The sequence below is a fragment of the Grammomys surdaster genome, unplaced genomic scaffold, assembly GCF_004785775.1.
Source record: "Grammomys surdaster isolate TR1022 unplaced genomic scaffold, NIH_TR_1.0 125769, whole genome shotgun sequence".
NCBI classification, from domain to species: domain Eukaryota; kingdom Metazoa; phylum Chordata; class Mammalia; order Rodentia; family Muridae; genus Grammomys; species Grammomys surdaster.
Window position 1 is genome coordinate 912,762 of NW_021620600.1, and position 20,085 is coordinate 932,846.

Consider the following 20,085-nt stretch of genomic DNA (forward strand, 5'->3'; position numbering starts at 1 on the left):
CTATTCACCAATCACTTCCGTGCTGCGTAGCAACAAGCCCCGCCCCCTGCTCCCTGGGATGCTCTGGCCAAAGAAACTGGATCCTATCCACCAATAAGAACACGAAATAGCCCCCGCCCCAGTCGCCGACCAATCGTGCTAGACCAGCAGGATGAGTAGTGCCTCCTGGCGGTCACGAGGCTTCACTGCAGCTGCCCTCCCAATTCACTGTCGCTGCTCACCCTACCTGAGTAGGAGCGCTCTGGGGCGGGGGTGCGGTCGTGCAGTAGGAAGCGGAGAGCCTTGCAAGCTTCCCCTGGGACACCCGCTAACTCGACCGGTCACCAAATCTGGTGCATTCCCAGCCGACCTCTCGGGTTTCCATTTTTGGTACTTGAAGTCCCCTGCCCGCAGCAGCCATGCCTCTCAGCCGCAGTCTCTCTATGTCCTCGCTTCCAGGATTGGAAGACTGGGAGGATGAATTCGACCCGGAGAACACAGTGCTTTTCGAGGTGGCCTGGGAGGTGGCCAACAAGGGTGAGAACATCAGCGTCGATCCCTTGACCAAGGAGGGCAGGCGAGCATGGGGTCCCGAAACTCCGATTCAGACGGGGAAAGAGCTACGTGGAGCACTCTTGGGTCTTGGGATAAGTGCCTGTGACTTCTGTGTCCTTGTGGAGGGGCTGGAGAAGGCGTCCTAGGCCCTGGGGGGAAGGGACAAAAGACTACTCTTAAGATGGAAGGAGCCTTCGGATTCTGCAATCTAGGGAAGAGGGCACTCAGAGAAAGATTCCTGGGTCTTGGAGGGAGATTTTCGAGGGCCGAGAGACCTGGGATCTAAAAGGGGAAGGAGCTAATGCATCTAAGCCTAGGGAACACTGGAGCTTTTGGGTCTGTGGTCCAGAGAATATGACTGTGAAGTAGGAGTGCTCCTAAAAGTTGGGATTCGTGGATTTTTCAGGAAGCATGGCGCACATGACCCAGTGTAAAGCTGAGAGGGGCCTGGAGACTCAGATTCTTAGATCCAAGGTGGGGGAGTGTTGGGAACTTGAGAGTTTGAAGAAGCTCAGGGCCTAAGCCATGGCTTCCTATGTGGAGAGGTGCCTTCGTGTGAATCAGGAAAGCTGGAAGTCCTAAGTTGGTCAGGGGCTGGGCCCTAGGATGGGGGGAACCCACCCACAGCCAAAGTTGTATGAATGGGTGTCTAAGACCACTAGCTGCTTGCTTGTTAGAACACTGAGCTGGAATCCCCAGGAGCTGGGCCTTGTGGAGCTCAGTGTTTCCTCTTCTGGATCTTGAGGGAGAAAGAGACTGGGTCTCCCAGCATGTTGGGAGTTGACAGACTCAGTGCTGTGTACTGCCGGGGTACTGGTTTCAGTGAGGAGGCTAAGGACCTAGATTCCTAAATCTGAGGTGGGGTCACGGGAGGAACAGGGCCCAGCATGTCTATGTCCCAGCCCAGGGTGACCATCGTCAGGCCCCTGAAGGTGAGGGATCTTAAGTCCAGCTTCCCTAAGGTAACTGTGGGTAGCTGGATGGGGCCGTGCACCATTCTTCCCAGTGCATCTGAAAGCTGGGAGCTTTAGAGCCCAGGGACTTCAGCTCCTAATTCTCTACAACTTCCTGTCCCGTGACCAGGAGTCTAAGTGGAGTCTGCTCTTCCCTCAGCATCCTGATCTCAGTCCTTTTCTCCATAAACCCAAGAGGGCTGTCCTCAGGTTTGCTTTTCCATGACCCTAGCCTCTAGCCCTACCTTCTTTGATTCCCAAGTTTGGGTTCCTGCCCATCTTCTACCCCAACACTACCCACACCCATCCCAATTACCCACCAGGTCTCAAAGCTATGGACCAATGGTGGGTGTCTGTCCTTTTGCACTTTGGCCCACAGTGGGTGGCATCTACACTGTACTGCAGACGAAGGCGAAGGTGACAGGGGACGAATGGGGTGACAACTACTATCTGGTGGGACCCTACACGGAGCAGGGTGTGAGGACGCAGGTAGAGCTCCTGGAGCCCCCAACTCCTGAACTGAAGAGGACTCTGGATTCCATGAACAGCAAGGGCTGTAAGGTGGGACACGGCCTTACCCAGGGGGGTGGGAACCGCCAGCAGGGGCCCTAGCCACAGGTAAAGAGGAGGGGGAATGGAAGCGGGAGGCATAGATCGCTATGGGTAGCACTTTCCCAGCTTTCCTAGGGAGGAAAGCGATAGACAGGTATAGACAGGTATAGACAGGCTCTGGTGAAGTAGGCCAGTGGGTACCAGATGTCAGAAAGGCCAGATGGATAGAGATGGATCTCAGCTGAGATCCTCAGACCCAGAGGGTAGAAACAAGCTGGAGCGAGGCAGAAAGACAGCCAGAGCTGGATATTATGCGCACACCTGCAATCCCAGCACTAGGGAGGCCCAGGCAGGAGGCTCTCTGTATGTGCTAAGCCAGTCTGGACCACAAGAAGACACTGTCTCAAATAAAAATAAAGACAAATAGCAGACAGGCAAAAAGATAGAATAGAGATGAAGAGAGGAGAAACAGGGAAAGAGTCTGAGGTGAGCAGATCCATGAACTAAGGAGGAAGGGGCGTGGCTCAGTGATAGAGTCCTTGCCTAGAATTCCCCAGTAGGGGTCTGGGATTATAGCTCAGTGGTAGAACTCCTGCCTAGCTTGGTCTGTGGGTTTCATCCTAAGAACCACAAAGAGAAGCCTGGTGTTCCCAGCACTCCGGAGGCAGAGGGAGGTGATTCTCTGAGTTTTGAGAAACTACAGAGTGTGTTCCAGGACAGCCGGGGCTACTCAGAGAAACCCTGGTTCCCATCCCCCAAAAGAAAGAACTACAAGGAGATAGCCAGAAGAGAGGGAAGGTGAGAAGGAGGAAGCCTGGAAGAGTTGCCGATGGGAAGACAAGTGCAGAGGCTCCGCCTCTTCACAGCCTGTGTTTGGGGTGGGCTCCAGCATCCAGTCAGGCCAGATCATGTCCCTATGGGACCCCAGAGTGGCCACATCCCTCCCCCAGGGCAGCTGTTCCTAATAATAGACCCCCTCCCAGCAAAAGGGCAGACAACAGCTGGGAGGGGGAGGAGTACTCCATTGAGGCCCTGGCAGGACGCAGCCAGGTTGGGACAGAGTTAGATCAATGGCCTGGAGCCATACCTGTGGTCTCAGGAGGAAAAGGGCTAATGGGGACTGAAATAGAACATCGAGTTTTAGGAACGTGGCAATGGGTAGAAAAGTGCAGGCCTGGCTGATAGGCACGTGACTTCAGATGACAAAACAGGCCAATGGGGAGAGGAGAAAGGCAGTGGGCGGAGTTACAGAGGGCCACAGAGGAGGCCATGGGTGAAGGGAAACGTGAACCAGCTGAGCTCAGTTACCAGGCTGGGGAAATAACTCTGTGAGGAATGTGGGCGAGGTCTTCTGAAGCCTCCCTTTGCCTTTCCCTCAGGTGTATTTTGGGCGTTGGCTGATTGAAGGGGGACCTCTAGTGGTGCTCCTGGATGTGGGGGCCTCAGCCTGGGCTCTGGAGCGCTGGAAGGGTGAGCTTTGGGACACCTGCAACATCGGGGTACCCTGGTACGACCGCGAGGCCAATGACGCTGTCCTGTTTGGCTTCCTCACCACCTGGTTCCTGGGTGAGGTAGGCCCTACTACAGACCCCCCCACCTCAGCCTTTCTACCTAGACTTGAAACCGTAATCATCATCACCACTTGGGCCAAAGGGTGGGCTTCCCCTGGGAATTTTGGGAATTGTAGACTCTTTTAATCCAAGGATCAACTCTGAAAGGTTGATCCTTCAGAGTCTAGCTTCTTTTCTCAGAGAGCAGAAGTGCCAACCGCAGCTTCATTTACTCTAATCGTCCAGGTGTAAGCACACTGGCACTGTCCTGTCAGAAGAGGGTTGGGTCCTGGGAGTTCTGGGAGTTGCTCTCTAGTTTGAGATCCATTGTATCTAAACACTGGGGGGAACTTTTGATACTTACCGACCTTGAGTTGGTTTCAGAACCAGAAATCTGGGCTTTCCTCATCCCGTGCACATTCTAGAATTTTTTTAAAAAGTTTTAGGAAACTTAATCGGAATGCCTTAGGACAGACAGGAGCTACTCGCTTCAAGGAACTCTGGGAGCTTTTTGCCCATAAAAATTCTGCTACCCCTGATTGAAATGCTGAGGCTCAGCTGGGCAGTGGTGGCATGTACCTTTAATCTCAGGGGGCAGAGGCAGGCGAATTTCTGAGTTCGAGGCCAACCTGCTCTACAGAGTGAGTTCCAGGACAGCCAGGGCTACACAGAGAAACCCTGTCTAGAAAAATCAAAATTAAAAAAAAGAAAAAAAAGAAAAAGAAAACCAAAAGAAAGAAAGAAAGAAAGGAAGGATGGAAGAAAGAAAGAAAGAAAGAAAGAACGAACGAACCGAAGTGCCTGGAATTGTGACCAGGGCTTGGGGCGTTGGTCCTTCCAGTTCAGCTTTGCCAGAGACATTGGCAAAACAAACCAAAACCAAAAATTCCCATCAACCTTTGGGGACGGGGTCGACTGGTTGGCCTAATGGGGTTTCAGCCCTTTGTGGGAATGCTGCCTGCTCTGCCTAATGGCGGGCTTACCTCTCCCCCGTTTCCTTGTCCATGATGGGGAGTGCTGCTGATTTCTTTTGTGCTGTGTGGAAACACAGTGACCCTGTCTCTGTTGCCCCGTAGTTCCTGGCCCAGAATGAAGAGAAGCCGTATGTGGTTGCTCACTTCCACGAATGGTTGGCGGGTGTCGGTTTGTGCCTGTGCCGTGCCCGACGCTTGCCCGTGGCCACCATCTTTACCACTCACGCCACGCTGCTGGGGCGCTACCTGTGTGCTGGTGCCGTGGACTTCTACAACAACCTGGAGAATGTGAGCTGCGAGTGTAGGACACTCTGTATTGTGGGATAGCCCAAACCCCTCACAGGGAATCCTGCTCCCAAGAGTCCAGGCCCTTCCACCATCAGACACAGGGGCAGGCCCTGGCCCTCCTCCCTCAGACCCAAGAGTCCTCCTTGGTCCTCCTTAAACCCAAGAGTACGAGCCCAGACCCGCCTTTCAGAATGCAGCTGTCAATCCCAGCCTCCCTAAGGCCCTAGTCTACATCCCAGCCTTACCCTGGACCTCTTAACGCTGACTTTTCTCCCTTCTTACACAGTTCAACGTAGACAAGGAAGCAGGCGAGAGGCAGATCTATCACCGGTACTGCATGGAGCGGGCTGCAGCCCACTGTGCCCATGTCTTCACTACGGTGTCCCAGATCACCGCGATTGAGGCCCAACATCTCCTCAAGAGGAAACCAGGTAGGGTCTGAGCTGCGGTCCTTATGTGTGGCTGAGGTAAGAGGCTCTATGCCATGCTCAACACCAATGTCATTTTATGCCAGAGACTAGAACAACAACTCCCATTAGTCCTGGGTTGAGGTGGTAATGGGTGAAGCTGGACAACAGGAGCTGTGGTCTCCTTCATTCTGATTTTATGAATAGCTAATATACATGCCGATCTTCTGAAAGAAATGCAAACATTGCCGGCTTTATTTTCAAATAAAGTAAATTTGGAACTAGGTTTGCCTATCCTGTCCCATATGCTCCTAAATCTTGCCCCTAGGTCCTGATGAAGGTTGTAATTTTTTTTTTTCAAGACAGGATTTCTCTGTGTAACCCTGGCTGTCCTGGAACTCACTCTGTAGACCAGGCTGGCCTCAAACTCAGAAATCCGCCTGCCTCTGCCTCCCAAGTGCTGGGATTAAAGGCGTGCGCCACCACCGCCCAGCTTCTTACATTTTTTTTTCTTTTTTTTTTTAAATTTATCTATTTCTTTTTCTTTTTTTTGTAATTTTTTGTTGATTTGTTATAATTGTGTGTGCATGCATGTGTGTGTGAGTGCGTGCGTGTGTGTAAAAATCAGAGGAGAATGTCGAGGGTCTTTTCTGTGAGTATCCACCTAATTTTTTTAGAAGTATTTATTTTTATTTATGTGTATGTGTGTGTGTCCTTGTGAGTGGGTTCATGCACACATGCGTGGCGTGTGTGTGTGTGTGTGTGTGTGTGTGTGTGTTCACAGAGGGCAGAGGAGGACTTGGATTCTAACCTTCAGCTGCAGTTATAAGCACTATTAACTATTCCAGCTGCACACTGCAAGAGCAGTAAGCTTATTTGACTGCAGAGCCGTTTCTCTGGCCCCAACAACTCTTGTGAGACAGTGTCTCTCATTGAACCTGAAGTTCACCATTTTGGGGAGGCTGTGTAAGCTCCCAGGACCCACCTGTCTTCCCCCACTCCCACGCTGGGGTTACAGGCACATTTAACTGTGCCCAGCTTTTATTGAATGCACTGGGTCTGATCTTGGATCTTTTCTTTTTTTTTTTTTTAATAAAGCATTCTTTCATCAAAGCTTCTATTTTATAAGCCTAACTCTCGGTACCTCAGCTCCTACAGGTGGATGGTGTCGTGGGCCCTGATTCACTCAGGAACTGTGGGAGCTGTAGTTTTCCATCTGTCCTTCTCCCACTCTGACAGGAACTGAAGAACCACTGCTCTGCTTCTTCCAGGACATCTGCTCTCTTTCTCTTTTTTTTTTTTTCTTTTTTGAGCCAGGGTCTCACTGCATAGCTCTGGGGTCGCCTTGACTAACATGCTGTGTCACGCTTGGCTCACAATACACTGTCTGTCTTCATGCCTCTTTTAGGGACTCAACCATTTCTCCCCTCATATACTTTTTAAAAATGTTTATTTGTTTTTATGTCTGTGTGCATGTGTGTGTGCATATATGTTTGTGTGTGTGTGTATGTGTGTACACGTGCGTGTTTGTGCCTGAGTGTATGAACACTGGTTGCTTTTCTGGAGACCCAGGTGCAATTCCCAGAGCCCACATGGTGGCTTATAACCATCTGTCACTCCAATTCCAGGAGACTGACCACCTTTTCTGGCCTCCACAGGCAACAGACACACATATGGTACACAGACATACATGCAGGCAAAACCACTATACACAGAAAATACAAGAAAAAATCTAAAACATAAAAAGAGTAAGAAGAGTCAGGTAGCGGCATTGAATCAGTCTCTATGGAGCCGAGTTCACTAAAGGCCATCAAAACCATGACATTATGGAAGGGAAGTCACCTCCCCTTCCTTTCATGCCAGTGACGTTTATCACAATGGAAAATGAAGCATGGGCTCTTCTCCCCCAATCCTAGATATTGTGACCCCCAACGGACTGAATGTGAAGAAGTTCTCTGCTATGCATGAATTCCAGAACCTTCATGCTCAGAGCAAAGCACGAATCCAGGAGTTTGTGCGTGGTCATTTTTATGGGTATGTGGGCCAGATGGCTAAGAGAAAGGGTTGGGGGGGTGAGAATCCTGGGTCTGAGGAGGAGGTCTGTGGTCAAGACCCCAAGCTCTGAGGAGAGAAGACTCCTGAGTCTCAAGGAAGAGGGTGGGGGTTTGGATTCTTTGGTCCTTTAGTCCTGGACAGCTATGGTCTCCGTTATTTCTTGATATCCAGAGCTATGGGATGGGTATTAGGGTAAAACCCATCCAAGGAGAAAATCCTACACTTGTGTGTATCTCTCTGATACCTGTGCATTGTAAAAACTTTCTTTGGCCCTGTGGCTTCTGGGGTTTGTTGGTTTCAGCATAGGGTGAGGAGCTCGGGCCTCATGGTCTCCTGTGGCTTGTTTAGGCACCTGGACTTCAACCTAGACAAGACTTTGTATTTCTTTATCGCTGGCCGCTATGAGTTTTCCAACAAGGGAGCTGATGTGTTCCTGGAGGCGTTGGCCCGGCTCAACTATTTGCTCAGAGTAAGGCCTGGTGGGTGGAACAGTGAGAGGGGGCGGGGGAGACCAGAGACCCAAGGGACAGGTATGGAAGCTTGGGTAGGAGCGGAACATAGAGTCCCAGAAAGATCAGAAGTGAGAGCTGGTGGCCCGTGCCCGTTATCCCAGCACCTGGGAGGCTGAAGCAGGAGATCAAAAAACTCAATCAAAATCTTTTGTCTATAGACTGAGTTCAAGGTCAATGGGCCATTTTGAGATGCTGTATCAAAATAAAAGCCAGTCTAGCAGCATGACTCAGTGATAGATTCCCTGCCTAGAATTGCCTAGTGAGGGGCTGTGAGTGTGGCTCAGTGGTAAAGCACCTACCTATGCAGTAGACTTTGATTTTAATATCCTAAATTATTATGAAAAAGAAAATCCGAAGTCCCATAATTCTTAGCAGCAGTAGCGTGACTGAGTCCAGCATCCTGATGTTTCTCTCCTACCCCTCCCTAGGTGAATGGCAGTGAGCAAACAGTTGTCGCATTCTTCATCATGCCGGCTCGAACCAACAATTTCAACGTGGAAACTCTGAAGGGCCAAGCCGTGCGCAAACAGCTATGGTCAGCAGTCCTCGGCCAGGAGCCCGTGGGCCCCAGACCTGCTGTGTCCATGGACTTATCTCTCTCTGGCTATCTCTGACACGATCAGGATTCTTAGTGAACTCTCTTAAAGCATGTGGCCTGGCCAGGGTGTGAGCATGTGATCAGGCAGATGGCACACAGTGAGGTTTCTGCCCTGACCCCTTGTTATTTTGCTGAACCACCGCATGGTCGCTGAGTTTATTTCCTACTCTCTGAAACCTACCCATTCATTGCCCGCCAGTCTCCGAGTATCTACCACGAGGCAGGCACTGTTCTAAGCCCTGGGAACAGCAGGTGCATGTTTAAGAAATGAGGAAGAGCTGAAAATGTAGCTCACTTGGTAGGGTGTTGTTCCGCACTCACAGCCCCCAGCAGGGCATAAACTGTGTGTGGTGGTCCATTTCTCTAATTCTAACACTTGGGGAGTGGAGGCTGGAAGGTCATAAGTTCAGGGTCACACTGGGCAGCATACTGAGGCCAGGCTCAGGGCATGAATGGAGGCAGTTGGAGAGAGAGGAGAGCCCAGTGTGGTTGGGTCAGCATGTCCCTGAGATGATCGTAAGTCATGAGACAGTAGGGTGACAGTCTTTCCAAACTTGTGTGCCAGGATGTTCCTCTCAGAATATTATTCCTCCTGTTTATAAAACAGGGCCTAGCAGCGCTTTGTCCAAGACTCATCCTAACCCTAATAATAGCTGACATTTCTGGAAGGTTCTCCGTATGCTGGGCTTTCCCTGACCTCTCAGACTCCCCTCTGCAACCTCCTGAGGTTGATTCTATTTTTACACTCATCTTGCAGATGAGTCACTGAAGTTGGAGAGGAAAGGCCACCTCTCCCTGACCACACACCTCAGGGAACTCAAGCAGTCTCCAGTTCCCCATCCTCCAGTTTGAGGTCCCCCCAGGGCATGGATCTTGAGCCCAGACCTCAGTTTCTCTGTTGCCCACAAAGCCTGACAGTGCATACAGGCTGGTGACTGATGTGACATTGGTCCTTTCCATTCCAGGGACACAGCCAATACAGTCAAGGAGAAATTTGGGAGGAAGCTCTACGAGTCCCTTTTAGTGTGAGTGTCAACCCTGGCTCTGCTCCTGTGATTCCCCTGACCTGTCCCATCACTTCATTCTGAAATGCCTGTCCCTCCCCTTGCAGGGGGAGCCTCCCAGACATGAACAAGATGCTGGACAAGGAGGACTTCACTATGATGAAGAGGGCCATCTTCGCCACTCAGGTATGGTCCTAACCCCTGAGCAGAGTGCTGGCCAGCCCCAGCATTTTCTGAGACCTCTTGCTGCAATGGTTTCTGGAACTTCTGTTCTCTTTGTGGCCCTTTAGAGAGGGTCCAGTTCTGAAATCCAGAGAAATGTCAATGGCAAAACACATCCATCACATCAGAATGGGTAAGAAAGTTTATTCTGGAGCCAAGTATAAGCATGGACTGAGAACACAGATTCAGGTTACAGTGTTCCAACACAGTAACAATCTTGTGACTTTTTATGATAACAGAACACAGATGATAATGAATGAAGGCCCTTTTATAAGTACATTGCTGGAGAGATACACAGAAGGAGAAGGATCCCCTTCTCAGAGGAGGAGGGAGGGGGAATGGTGAGGGGAGATGAGAGGACAGGAGGGCTGATACAGGGATGTAAGGTGAACAAGTAAATTAATTTTTAAAATACACCGCTGGAGACAGCAGGTTAAGAAGAGTCACAGGAAAGGGGGGAAAAAATCTCAGTTCTAGGTCTAAAGTACTGTCTGGGAACACTTCTAGTCTTGGTGAAAACTAGGGTTTTGCTGAGTTCCTGCACCCCCAAAAGATTTTAAGACACAGCCCTTATTAGATCAGGGACAGGTAGCAAGGAGTGGCAGCAATTCAGGGTGGCTGAACTAGACCAAGATACATGTTTGTTGTTGGTAGTGGTGATCTTTTGCTGTTGTTGGTGGTGGTAGTGGTGGTATTTTGTTGGTGGTGGTTTGTTGTTTTGCAGACAAGGTTTCTCTGTGTAGCCCTGTCTATCCTGAAACTGTCTCTATGGATCAGATTGGCCTCTAACTCAGAGATCCACCTATTTCTGCCTTTGGAGTGCTGGTATGTGCACCACCCCACCTGGCTTTATTTTTATGAGATAAAGTCTAATTAGACTCTAGACCTGCCACATTCCAACATCTCCACAGTCAATCAGCCTTGCAGAAGGTTGTTCTCTGTTAAGGTACATTTCTTTCTAGGAACTTTAGTTCACTGAAGGTTCAGAAGATCCCCCCCTCCCCCGCAAGTGACAACTTCGGTTTCTGCTGCCCCTAGGGTGCGTTGAGAATGGTAGTTTAAGGGACCTTTAGGAGATAGGCCAGCCAATACACCTAGTGCTTCCTGGAGAAACAGAATGCCCGAGAGCCACTATTCACTGTCCTAGAACTCACTCTGTAAAGCTGGCTGGCCTCGAACTGAGATCCACCTGGTTCTGCTTCCAAGTACTGGAATTAAAGGCGTGCACTTCCCACCCGGCTCCATGGCTGTGTCTTACCTTCCACAGAACCCTCTGATTTCTGAGGTTGGAATTAAAAGGACAGGAAACATTAGGAAGAGCTGTTGCAACTCCCAACTCCCATCAGCTCTTGGGACTGACTTTCTTTGCCCCTAAGGCTTTTGGGAGTTAGAGTTCATTTATTTCCTGTGGGTCAAGGGACTGGTGCCGATGGTTGGCATTGATGAGGCTGAGTTTTGGGATCTAGACAGCTAGCATGCACTAATGAGGTAGAATGTGCCTTTGGACAAAATATTTTTGAAATTAGACAGCTGGCTTTATCCATGAAGCCTAACCTGGGCCTGCTGGGAGTTGTAGTTTTTCACTCTCAAACACCTCCCAAACATCTCACATGATGATGGAATAGTTGTAAAGAACTTGTCATAAGAGAGAGGGCTGGGATTTCCTGTCAGTCTTACTTTGTGTTGCAGCTGTGACTTCTGAAGTCGTGCTTCCCTTCTCTGTGGGCATGGGGTGGTGGTAGTGGTAGTGATGGTGGTGATAGTAAGGTATGAATTTTCATAAGGAAACTACAACTCCCAGCTGCCCTTGTAACTTGCTGTCAAATGGACATAACTGTCCACTTGGCTGGGGTATTTACAATTCTTTAGAGCTTTTTTTCCAGGGAGGGAAGATGGGGGAGCCGAGTCAACATTCTGCTGCCATTCTCCTTTAGTTACATCAGCCAGGACAGCGATGAAGTTACAGGGTTGCTTCCATCTTGGTGAGGTTCCTTGAGTTTTCTTTATTGACAGACAAGACTATATAACTAAACAAAGACATTTCCTCACAAGCTGTGGAGTGCCTTAAGGGCACTCCGCCTCAGTTTGGCTGGGATTTTGTTTTGTTTGGTTTTGGTTTTAGTTTTGGTTTTGGTTTTGGTTTCCCTCATGATAGTAAAAAGCTGGATTCCAGCCACGAGTATGCTGACCTCTGTTGGTAGCTTCTTCAGATCCCTCACAGGTCAGGAACAGGAGCGAATCGTCCCCTGACCGCCCCCTACCTCACTTCTGCTTTCTACAGCGGCAGTCGTTCCCACCTGTGTGTACCCACAACATGCTGGATGATTCCTCAGACCCCATCTTGACTACCATCCGCCGAATTGGCCTTTTCAACAGTAGTGCTGACCGTGTGAAGGTGAGGGCTGGCCATCGGTTGGTGGGCTGTAGCAGGGGAAAGCGTTCTTCCTGGAACACCCTCCTCCTCTTCCTCCTCCCCCCTCCTCCTCTTTCTCTCCTTCCTCTTCCTCCTCCTCTTCTTCCTCTTCCTTCTTCTTCTTTTGACCTCACACTTCTTATCTACCTAGTTTGTTGACTACACTGTTTAGAAAGAACCCTGGCTTCTGAAGGCAAATGAATTAAGTTTAAGTCTTCAGCTTGTTGTTGACTTGCTGTGTGTTTCTAGAGAAATGTACCCTCTCTGGGCTACTCTAGGTGGCTAGACGTAGCTAAGCCCTTCTCCTCTCTCAACAGGTGATTTTTCACCCAGAATTCCTTTCTTCCACAAGCCCTCTACTCCCCGTGGATTATGAGGAATTTGTCCGTGGTTGTCACCTTGGGGTCTTCCCCTCCTACTATGAGCCCTGGGGCTATACACCTGGTGAGTGCAGCAGGCAAGGGGTGGCAGACTGCTGGGTCGTGTTCAGTTCTGGCGTGACCCTGCATCATGGCTCCTCAGTTTAGGGATGATGGTGGGGTCTACCCTGCCCCGATGCACATGTTTGTAACAGAAATCTACCTGGCTCGGGACTAGAAGACTGACAGTCGTTTCTGGTCATCATCACTGATAGACTCAGCTCCAGTTTGCTGATGCTTGAATTGCAGATGAGCGAGACCTTTTCTCCACTGCTTCTCAGACTTGCCATGTAGCCCAGGCTGGTCTTGAACTCCTGATCTTGCTTCTGCTTCCCGAGTGCTGCAGCCCCGTGATCTGTTGTTACAGTACCGGCTGTAGAAGCTGGGGCTCTGTGCATGCCAGGCGAGCCCTCTACCCTCTGAGCTTCCCCTTCTGGTCCCCAGAGACTTCCTACTTCTTTCTCTCCTCGCCTGTTTTCAGCCCTGAGCTCTGAGTCAGAATTGCTTGTGTGTAATTTTCCCTCACTGAGGGGAAACTGTAGGGTTTTCCCTTTTATTTATTTATTTATTTTTTTTAGGCTTGCTTGTTTTCTGATATTCAAGCTGGTCTCAAGTTCACAGGTATCTAAGGGTGACCTTGAACTCTTGACCTTCCTACCTCTACCTTGTATTATAGACATATTCATCAATTCTGCACTGAATTGTAGACAGACAGACAGACAGACAGACACACACACACACACACACACACACAGAGTGAGTTTATTGGGCTTCCTTATAGAACTTGTGTGAGGGGAGGGAGATGTTGGAAGGAAGGGCTAGAACCTCCACAGAGGGTCTAATGTCCCCACCCCCACTTCTTTTTTAGTTTATTACGTTTATTCATTCATTCTTTTTAAAATCTTTTTAATTAATTTATTTATTTACATCCCAGTTGCTGCTCCTCACTCCCCCCAACCCCCATGAGGGGACATCAACAGGTCCTGGTCTTGAGAGTCACTTACAAATCATCATTTTGCTCTGGTCAACATGATAATGGAGCCAGGTGGTGGTGGCGCACGCCTTTAATTTCAGTATGCGGGAGGCAAAGACAGGCGGTCCATGAGTTCAAGGCCAGCCTGGTCTACAGAGTGAGTTCCAGGACAGCCAGGAGTACACCGAAAAACCCTGTCTCAGAAAAAAAAAGGTGATAATGGCTGCTGTGTCTGACAGCTCCGAGGGCCCCTGTGGCCCTGGCTGAATTCACGGCAGTCCCTGCCTCAGCTTCCTGAACCTTGGGTCACACGCTGCTGCATCGCCTCTCACTCAGATCATTTCTTACAACTAGTGGACACAGGCTGCGAGCTGAGTGTAGTAGCACACTGGGGAAGCTGAGGCAGGAGAGTCATCATCCCACAGCCTGCCTGAGCTACACAGTAAGACCCTGTCTCAAAAGCAAACCCACTAAGGAGCATGTGCACCTCTAGTGATAACTAGTGGTATGCAGACGCAGGAAGATTAGGAATTTAAGGTCAGTTTTGGCTACATAGTGGTTTCAGGGCCATCCTGGGCTACATAAGATTCTGTCTTAAAAAAAGAGGGGCTGGAGAGATGGCTTAGCGACTAAGAATACTGTTCTTCTAGAGGACCTCAGTTTGTTGGATGTAGTCAGTCACACATGCCTTTGATCCCTGTACTCAGGAGGCAGAGGCAGGTGGATCTCTATGAGTTTGAGGCTAGCCTGGTCTACACAGTGGGCTCCAGGATAGCCAGAGCTACATGGTGAGACCTTGTCTCAAGAAAGCCAAAAATAAGGGCTGGAGAGATGGCTCAGTGGTTAAGAGCACTGACTGCTCTTCCAGAGGTCCTGAGTTCAATTCTCAACAACCACATGGAGGCTCACAACCATCTGCAATGAGATCTGATGCCCTCTTCTGGTGTGTCTAAAGACAGTGACAGTGTACTCACATACATAAAATAAATAAATCTTTAAAAACAAACAAGCAGCCGGGCAGTGGTGGCGCACGCCTTTAATCCCAGCACTTGGAAGGCAGAGGCAGGCGGATTTCTGAGTTCAAGGCCAGCCTGGTCTACAGAGTGAGTTCCAGGACAGCCAGGGCTACACAGAGAAACCCTGTCTCGAAAAAAACAAAAAATAAATAAAAAAAAAAAATTAAAAATAAAAACAAACAAGCAAAAAAAAAAAAAAAGGAAGGAAAAAATAAAACAGAACAGCTATAAAAAAAAACCCAGATTCAATTCCTGGCACCCATTTGGCTGCTAACAGCAGTCTGTAACTGCCCTTCCAGAGGCTCGGACACTCTCCTCTGGCCTCCACAGGTGGTGCATACACGTGGTGCACAGATATGTATATAGGCAGAACACCCACACCCATAAAAAATTAAAAATTAATAAATCATAAAGCAATAACTACAACCAACCTACAGTCGTGTCATAATCTAAAGAGTATACTCTGGCGCGCACACGTGCACGCACAAACATGCGCGCGTACGCACACAAATGAATGTTACCGTCGTGTTGTAGTGATGGTTAAGTAAAGTTAGTTATGCGAGCCAGCGTTGGTTAGTGTTCCATAAATATCTATCCTTTTCATCACAAACTTTTCCCACAGATTCTCTTTTCTGAGTCTTTGCTTACCTTAGGTTCCTAAAAATGGGGGAGGCCCTACACTCCCTTGCGGGTATCTCCAGGCGCAGTTGGTTTACTTGCCAGCAGGTGGCGACATAGAGATATCTCTAACAGGGCAGGCTACTGAATAGCTCCCCCCCTCCCCCTTTGGCGCTACAGCGGAGTGCACTGTCATGGGCATCCCCAGCATCTCCACCAACCTCTCCGGCTTTGGGTGCTTTATGGAGGAGCACATCGCAGATCCCTCAGCTTACGGTCAGTGCAAAGGGAGGACAGAACACTGAGGGGGGCGGGGGGAGCGGGCTGGGCCACAATTCAGACTCTGTTGTTAACAAATCCTGATTCCTGCCTCTGCAGGCATTTACATTCTGGATCGGAGGTTCCGCAGCTTGGATGACTCATGCTCGCAGCTCACCTCCTTCCTGTACAGCTTCTGCCAGCAGAGCCGGCGACAGCGCATCATCCAGCGGAATCGCACAGAACGATTGTCCGACCTGTTGGATTGGAAGTACCTAGGCCGGGTATGACTGATTCCCTGTCCTAGGCCTCCTCTTGTTCTGTAGCCTTAAAAGAATGGAGATAGGGCCAGGTATGGTGGCGCACGCCTTTAATCTTAGCACTCAGAAGGCAGAGGCAGGTAGATTTCTGTGAGTACCAGGGCAGCTAGATTTCTGAAGGAATCCAGGACAGCTAGGGCTCTGTTACACAAAGAAACCTTGTCTTGAAAAATCAAAAGAGAAAGAGAGAGAGGGGATGGAGATAGCCTGATGTGGTGGTGTAGGCCTTTAATCCCAGAGCTCAGGAGGTAGAAGCAACTGGATACAAAGTGATTTCCAGGACAGCCAGGGCTACAAAGAAAAACAAACAAACAAATGAAGAGTCCGGAGATAGGTCAAGGTTTCCTACTTATCATAGTTGCTGTCTCTTTAAGGAAGTGATGTCAGACTGAAGAGACAGCTCAATGGTTCAAATCCCAGCACCCACATGGCAGCTCATAACCATCTGTAACTCCAAGATCTGACACTGTCACACAGACATACATGCAGCCAAAACACAATGCACAAAGCAAACAAAAAAGAAAGAAAGGAATTGTTGTCAGAGCTAGCTAGACACATAACACTGGCTGCTCTTCCAGAGGACTAGGGTTTAGTTCCCAGCACCCACATGGTGGCTCACAAACATCTGTAATTCCATTTCCAGGGGATTTGACACCCTCTAGGCTTCTGTGGGCACCAGGCATACTTACAACACATAGAATACATGCAGGCAAAACACCCATACACATATTTTTAAAAACCCCAACATGATGGTCCCTGTGATTCTAGCACTGGAAGGTAGAGATAAGAGGATATCCCAGGGCCAGGCAGTGGTGGTGCCTAGCACTCTGGAAGCAAATATCTGAGTTCAGGGCCAGCCTGGTCTAGAGTAAGTTCCATGACAGCCAAGAGCACACAGAGACACCTTGTCTCAAAAGAACAACAAAAAATAAAAAAGAAAGAAAAGGGACTCACTGAACAGCCAGCATCCTATTTATGGCAAGTCCCGCCTCAAAAAACAGGGTGAAGGCCAGGTGTGGGGTTGCGTGCCTTTAATTCCAGCACGTTACAGGCAGAAACTGAGTTCAAAGCCATCCTAGTCTACATAGCAAGAGCTTGTCTCAAAAAAAAAAAAAAAAGAAAGAAAGAAAGAAAGAAAGAAAGAAAGAAAGAAAAGAAGAAAGAAGGAAAGGAAGAAAGAGAGGGACTGGAGAGATGCTCAGTGTAGTAAGAACACTTGCTCTGAGTCATGAAGACGAGGGGTCAGATGGCACTCACATAACCTGCATCCCAGAAACACTTAATTCCAGCTACAAAAGATTGAATGCCGTCTTTTGGGTCCCTACACACAGGCACATGACAGCACACATCATATGTACATATACTCATACAAAATAAATAAATCTTACAAAACAAAACTCAGGATGAATTGCACCTAAGAAATGACACCTGAAATTGTCCTCTGGCCTCTGTATATAGACACATATGCGCACATACATGCATATGCACCAAAAATGAAAAGAGAGTCGGGTATTGGAGTGCACATTTTAATCCAAGCACTTGGAGGCAGAGACAGGTGGGTCTCTGTGAGTTCAAGGCCAGCCTCTTTTACATAGCCAGGTCTAGGGCAGCCAGGACTACATAGAGAGATCCAGTCTCAAAAACTAGAAAGAAAGAAGGAAAGAGAGAAAGAAAGAAAGAAAGAAAGAAAGAAAGAAAGAAAGAAAGACAGACAGTCTAGAAATGGTATCTGGTCAGAGGTCTCATTTGCATGTGACTAAAACAGTATTCTGTTTGAGAATTTACCTGCTCTGTAGTAAGGTATGACTAGAGGATTGTCCATGCCTAGCCCAGATGGAACATTTACATTTTCATAGGAATATTTGCATAGGAGAGATAACTTTGCCCAGTGTGCTCATTTGTATAAAGGTGCAGCAGATGGGACCTGACTGAAAGTTCAAAGTCAGCTGGAGGCACATAGTGACATTCCCAGCTCAAAACAGAAAATACAATAAGGTGTGGCCACCTATACCTATTGGCCCAGGCCTGTCATCCAGCTACTTGGAAAGGTGAGGCAGAAAAATCATACTATCTATACTACTAGCCAGTGTAGGCTAACAATTACCCAGTGAAATTTGCTGGGGACTCCAGCAGTGACAGAGCATGGCTCAGTGGTGGAGCAAGGGAGCCAGGCATGCCTTTAGGTTTTAGAGCCTTAACTACAATCTACCACAGAAGTGGTTCAGTGGTAGAGACCCTGCCTTGTGTCCACCAGTGATGGGGGGGTGGGGAGTGGGGAGTGGCATGTCTCTCCTTTAGAAAAAAAATGTGGCCAGTCAGTGGTGCCACATGCCTTAAATAAATCCCAAGCACTGGGGAGGCAGAGGCAGGCAGATCTCCGTGATTTTTGAAGTCAGCCTGATCTACAGAGTTCCAGGACAGCCAAGGGCTACACAAAGAAACTCTGTCTCAAGAAAACAAAACAAAGCAAAACAAAACAGACAAACAAGCAAAAGTGGCTGGGATTTATCTACCAGAAGCTGGGTGTGTAAACTTTGTCCTTGACACTGTCTTGTCTGCCTTCCTTTCTGCCTAGTACTACATGTCTGCGCGCCACATGGCACTGGCCAAGGCCTTTCCAGACCACTTCACCTATGAGCCCCATGAGGTAGATGCGGTAAGTGGAACTGGGACCAACGTTGGGCCAGGACTGAAGGGCTGGGGCAGGCTGGTTTGGGGTTGACGATTAGTGGATACTTGTAGGGACTTAAGTGGTATCCATTATTCTGGTTTATGCCTGCTCTGGGCATGCAGACCCAGGGGTACCGTTACCCACGGCCAGCCTCCGTGCCGCCGTCGCCCTCGTTGTCTCGACACTCCAGCCCACACCAGAGTGAGGATGAGGAAGAGCCACGGGATGGACCCCTGGGGGAAGACAGTGAGCGTTATGACGAGGAAGAAGAGGCTGCCAAAGATCGCCGCAACATCCGGGCACCCGAGTGGCCACGCAGGGCCTCCTGTTCCTCCTCCACAGGCGGCAGCAAGAGAAGCAACTCAGTGGACACGGGGCCCTCCAGCTCACTCAGCACGCCCACTGAGCCCCTGAGTCCTACCAGTTCCCTGGGCGAAGAGCGCAACTAAGCCCCCCACCCCCATCCTAACCCCATTCCCTGCCTGTCCTGTGCACCTCTCACAGAGGGCCTATGCAGATGGGAGGGTGCCTGAACCCCACTCCAGACCCCGAGTGGGACCCCTGCCAAGTGTGGTCCATAGCCCAACCTCCGTTTCAGACACTCCAGCCCTTTGGCTCCAATCTTGGAGTTCGCACACTCCACGCCACCGTGCCTTTCTTGGATTGCATTGGAATGCAGAATGCATTCTTTGTGCACTGATCTGGAGTCTCCAGGCTTAGACTGGGTCCCAGAGGCTAGGAATCTGCCATTGTTCTTCAATGCCAGAGGTTTTAGGACACCTGGTTTATTGGTTTCCAGGTTGCGGCTTCTTCATTTGCTCCTATAATCATACAGAGTATGCTATGCTCAGGCCTGACCTCCGGGACCACCTCATGTTAGAATCTGTGTGGCTTCCCTACAACTGAAGTAGCCAAGTCCAGAGTTAGGACATTTCAGGGATTAACATAATTGAATACCGGCTGGCGAGGTAGCTCAGTTGGCAGACTGCTTGCCTAGCGTGCCGGAAGCCTGGGATCTAGCTTTAGAACCTCATAAACCTGGTGTGATGATACGCATCTATAATCCCAGCACTCAGTAGGTAGAGTATACGGATCAGGAGTTAACGGTCATCCTCTGCTACATAGAGAGTTCAAGGTCAAACTAGGCAACATGAGACACTGTCTCAAAAACAAAGCAGAGGTAGCAGAATGCTTAGGGTCCTCCATTTCAACCCACGTCTGAGATGCCAGGCCATGCTGCAAGATTGGCTTCCCTGGATATCGTCCTGTTCATTTCTTCTATGGAGCATGCCTGGGTTGGACCAGACATTATTCTTTTCCCTGGTCCAGTGTCCCCTCTAGGGAATGCCTCCATTGAGGGCAGAATGTCTGTCAACCACACAAATGCTCAGCCCGCTGTGAAACCACTGGGTCCTGGGTCCCAGTGGCTGAATCAGGAGTCTTGTCACTGTGCTGCTCCCTGGTCCCCTCTCCTGATGCAAAACCGAGCCCACTGGCTTCTTGAAGCCCCACATGTACCTCGAGGCCTTTCTGCCTGCAAGCTTCGTCCTGCCCCCAGCTTCAGTGAATGGGCAGTCCCTTCCTCACATGTGCTGTGTCTGGCCCAATGCCTTTGGTTTGCATTTGGGAGGGGGAGGGCAGAAGGTGTGTGAGTGGAGTGTGTCCAGAGATTGAAAAGAAAAAAAACAAAACATGTATTTAAGAATGCCAACTGTAGCTGGACATGAGCTCTTGTGTTGTGGTGGGTC

General features: G+C 49.4%; 1 protein-coding gene across 1 annotated transcript; it reads left to right on the forward strand.

Annotated features, from left to right (window-relative positions):
- Nucleotides 1–183: 183 nt before the first annotated feature.
- Gys1 (glycogen synthase 1) lies at nt 184–20,048 on the forward strand. The gene is made up of 16 exons (XM_028788865.1): nt 184–516; nt 1,867–2,048; nt 3,419–3,610; nt 4,666–4,851; nt 5,138–5,282; nt 7,175–7,292; nt 7,662–7,782; nt 8,254–8,360; nt 9,389–9,448; nt 9,535–9,613; nt 11,931–12,044; nt 12,380–12,506; nt 15,269–15,364; nt 15,467–15,630; nt 18,242–18,322; nt 18,460–20,048. Exons 1-16 carry the CDS (start codon nt 399–401, stop codon nt 18,784–18,786), a joined length of 2,217 nt encoding a protein of 738 aa, XP_028644698.1. The 5' UTR covers nt 184–398; the 3' UTR covers nt 18,787–20,048.
- The last annotated feature ends 37 nt before the right edge of the window (nt 20,049–20,085 follow it).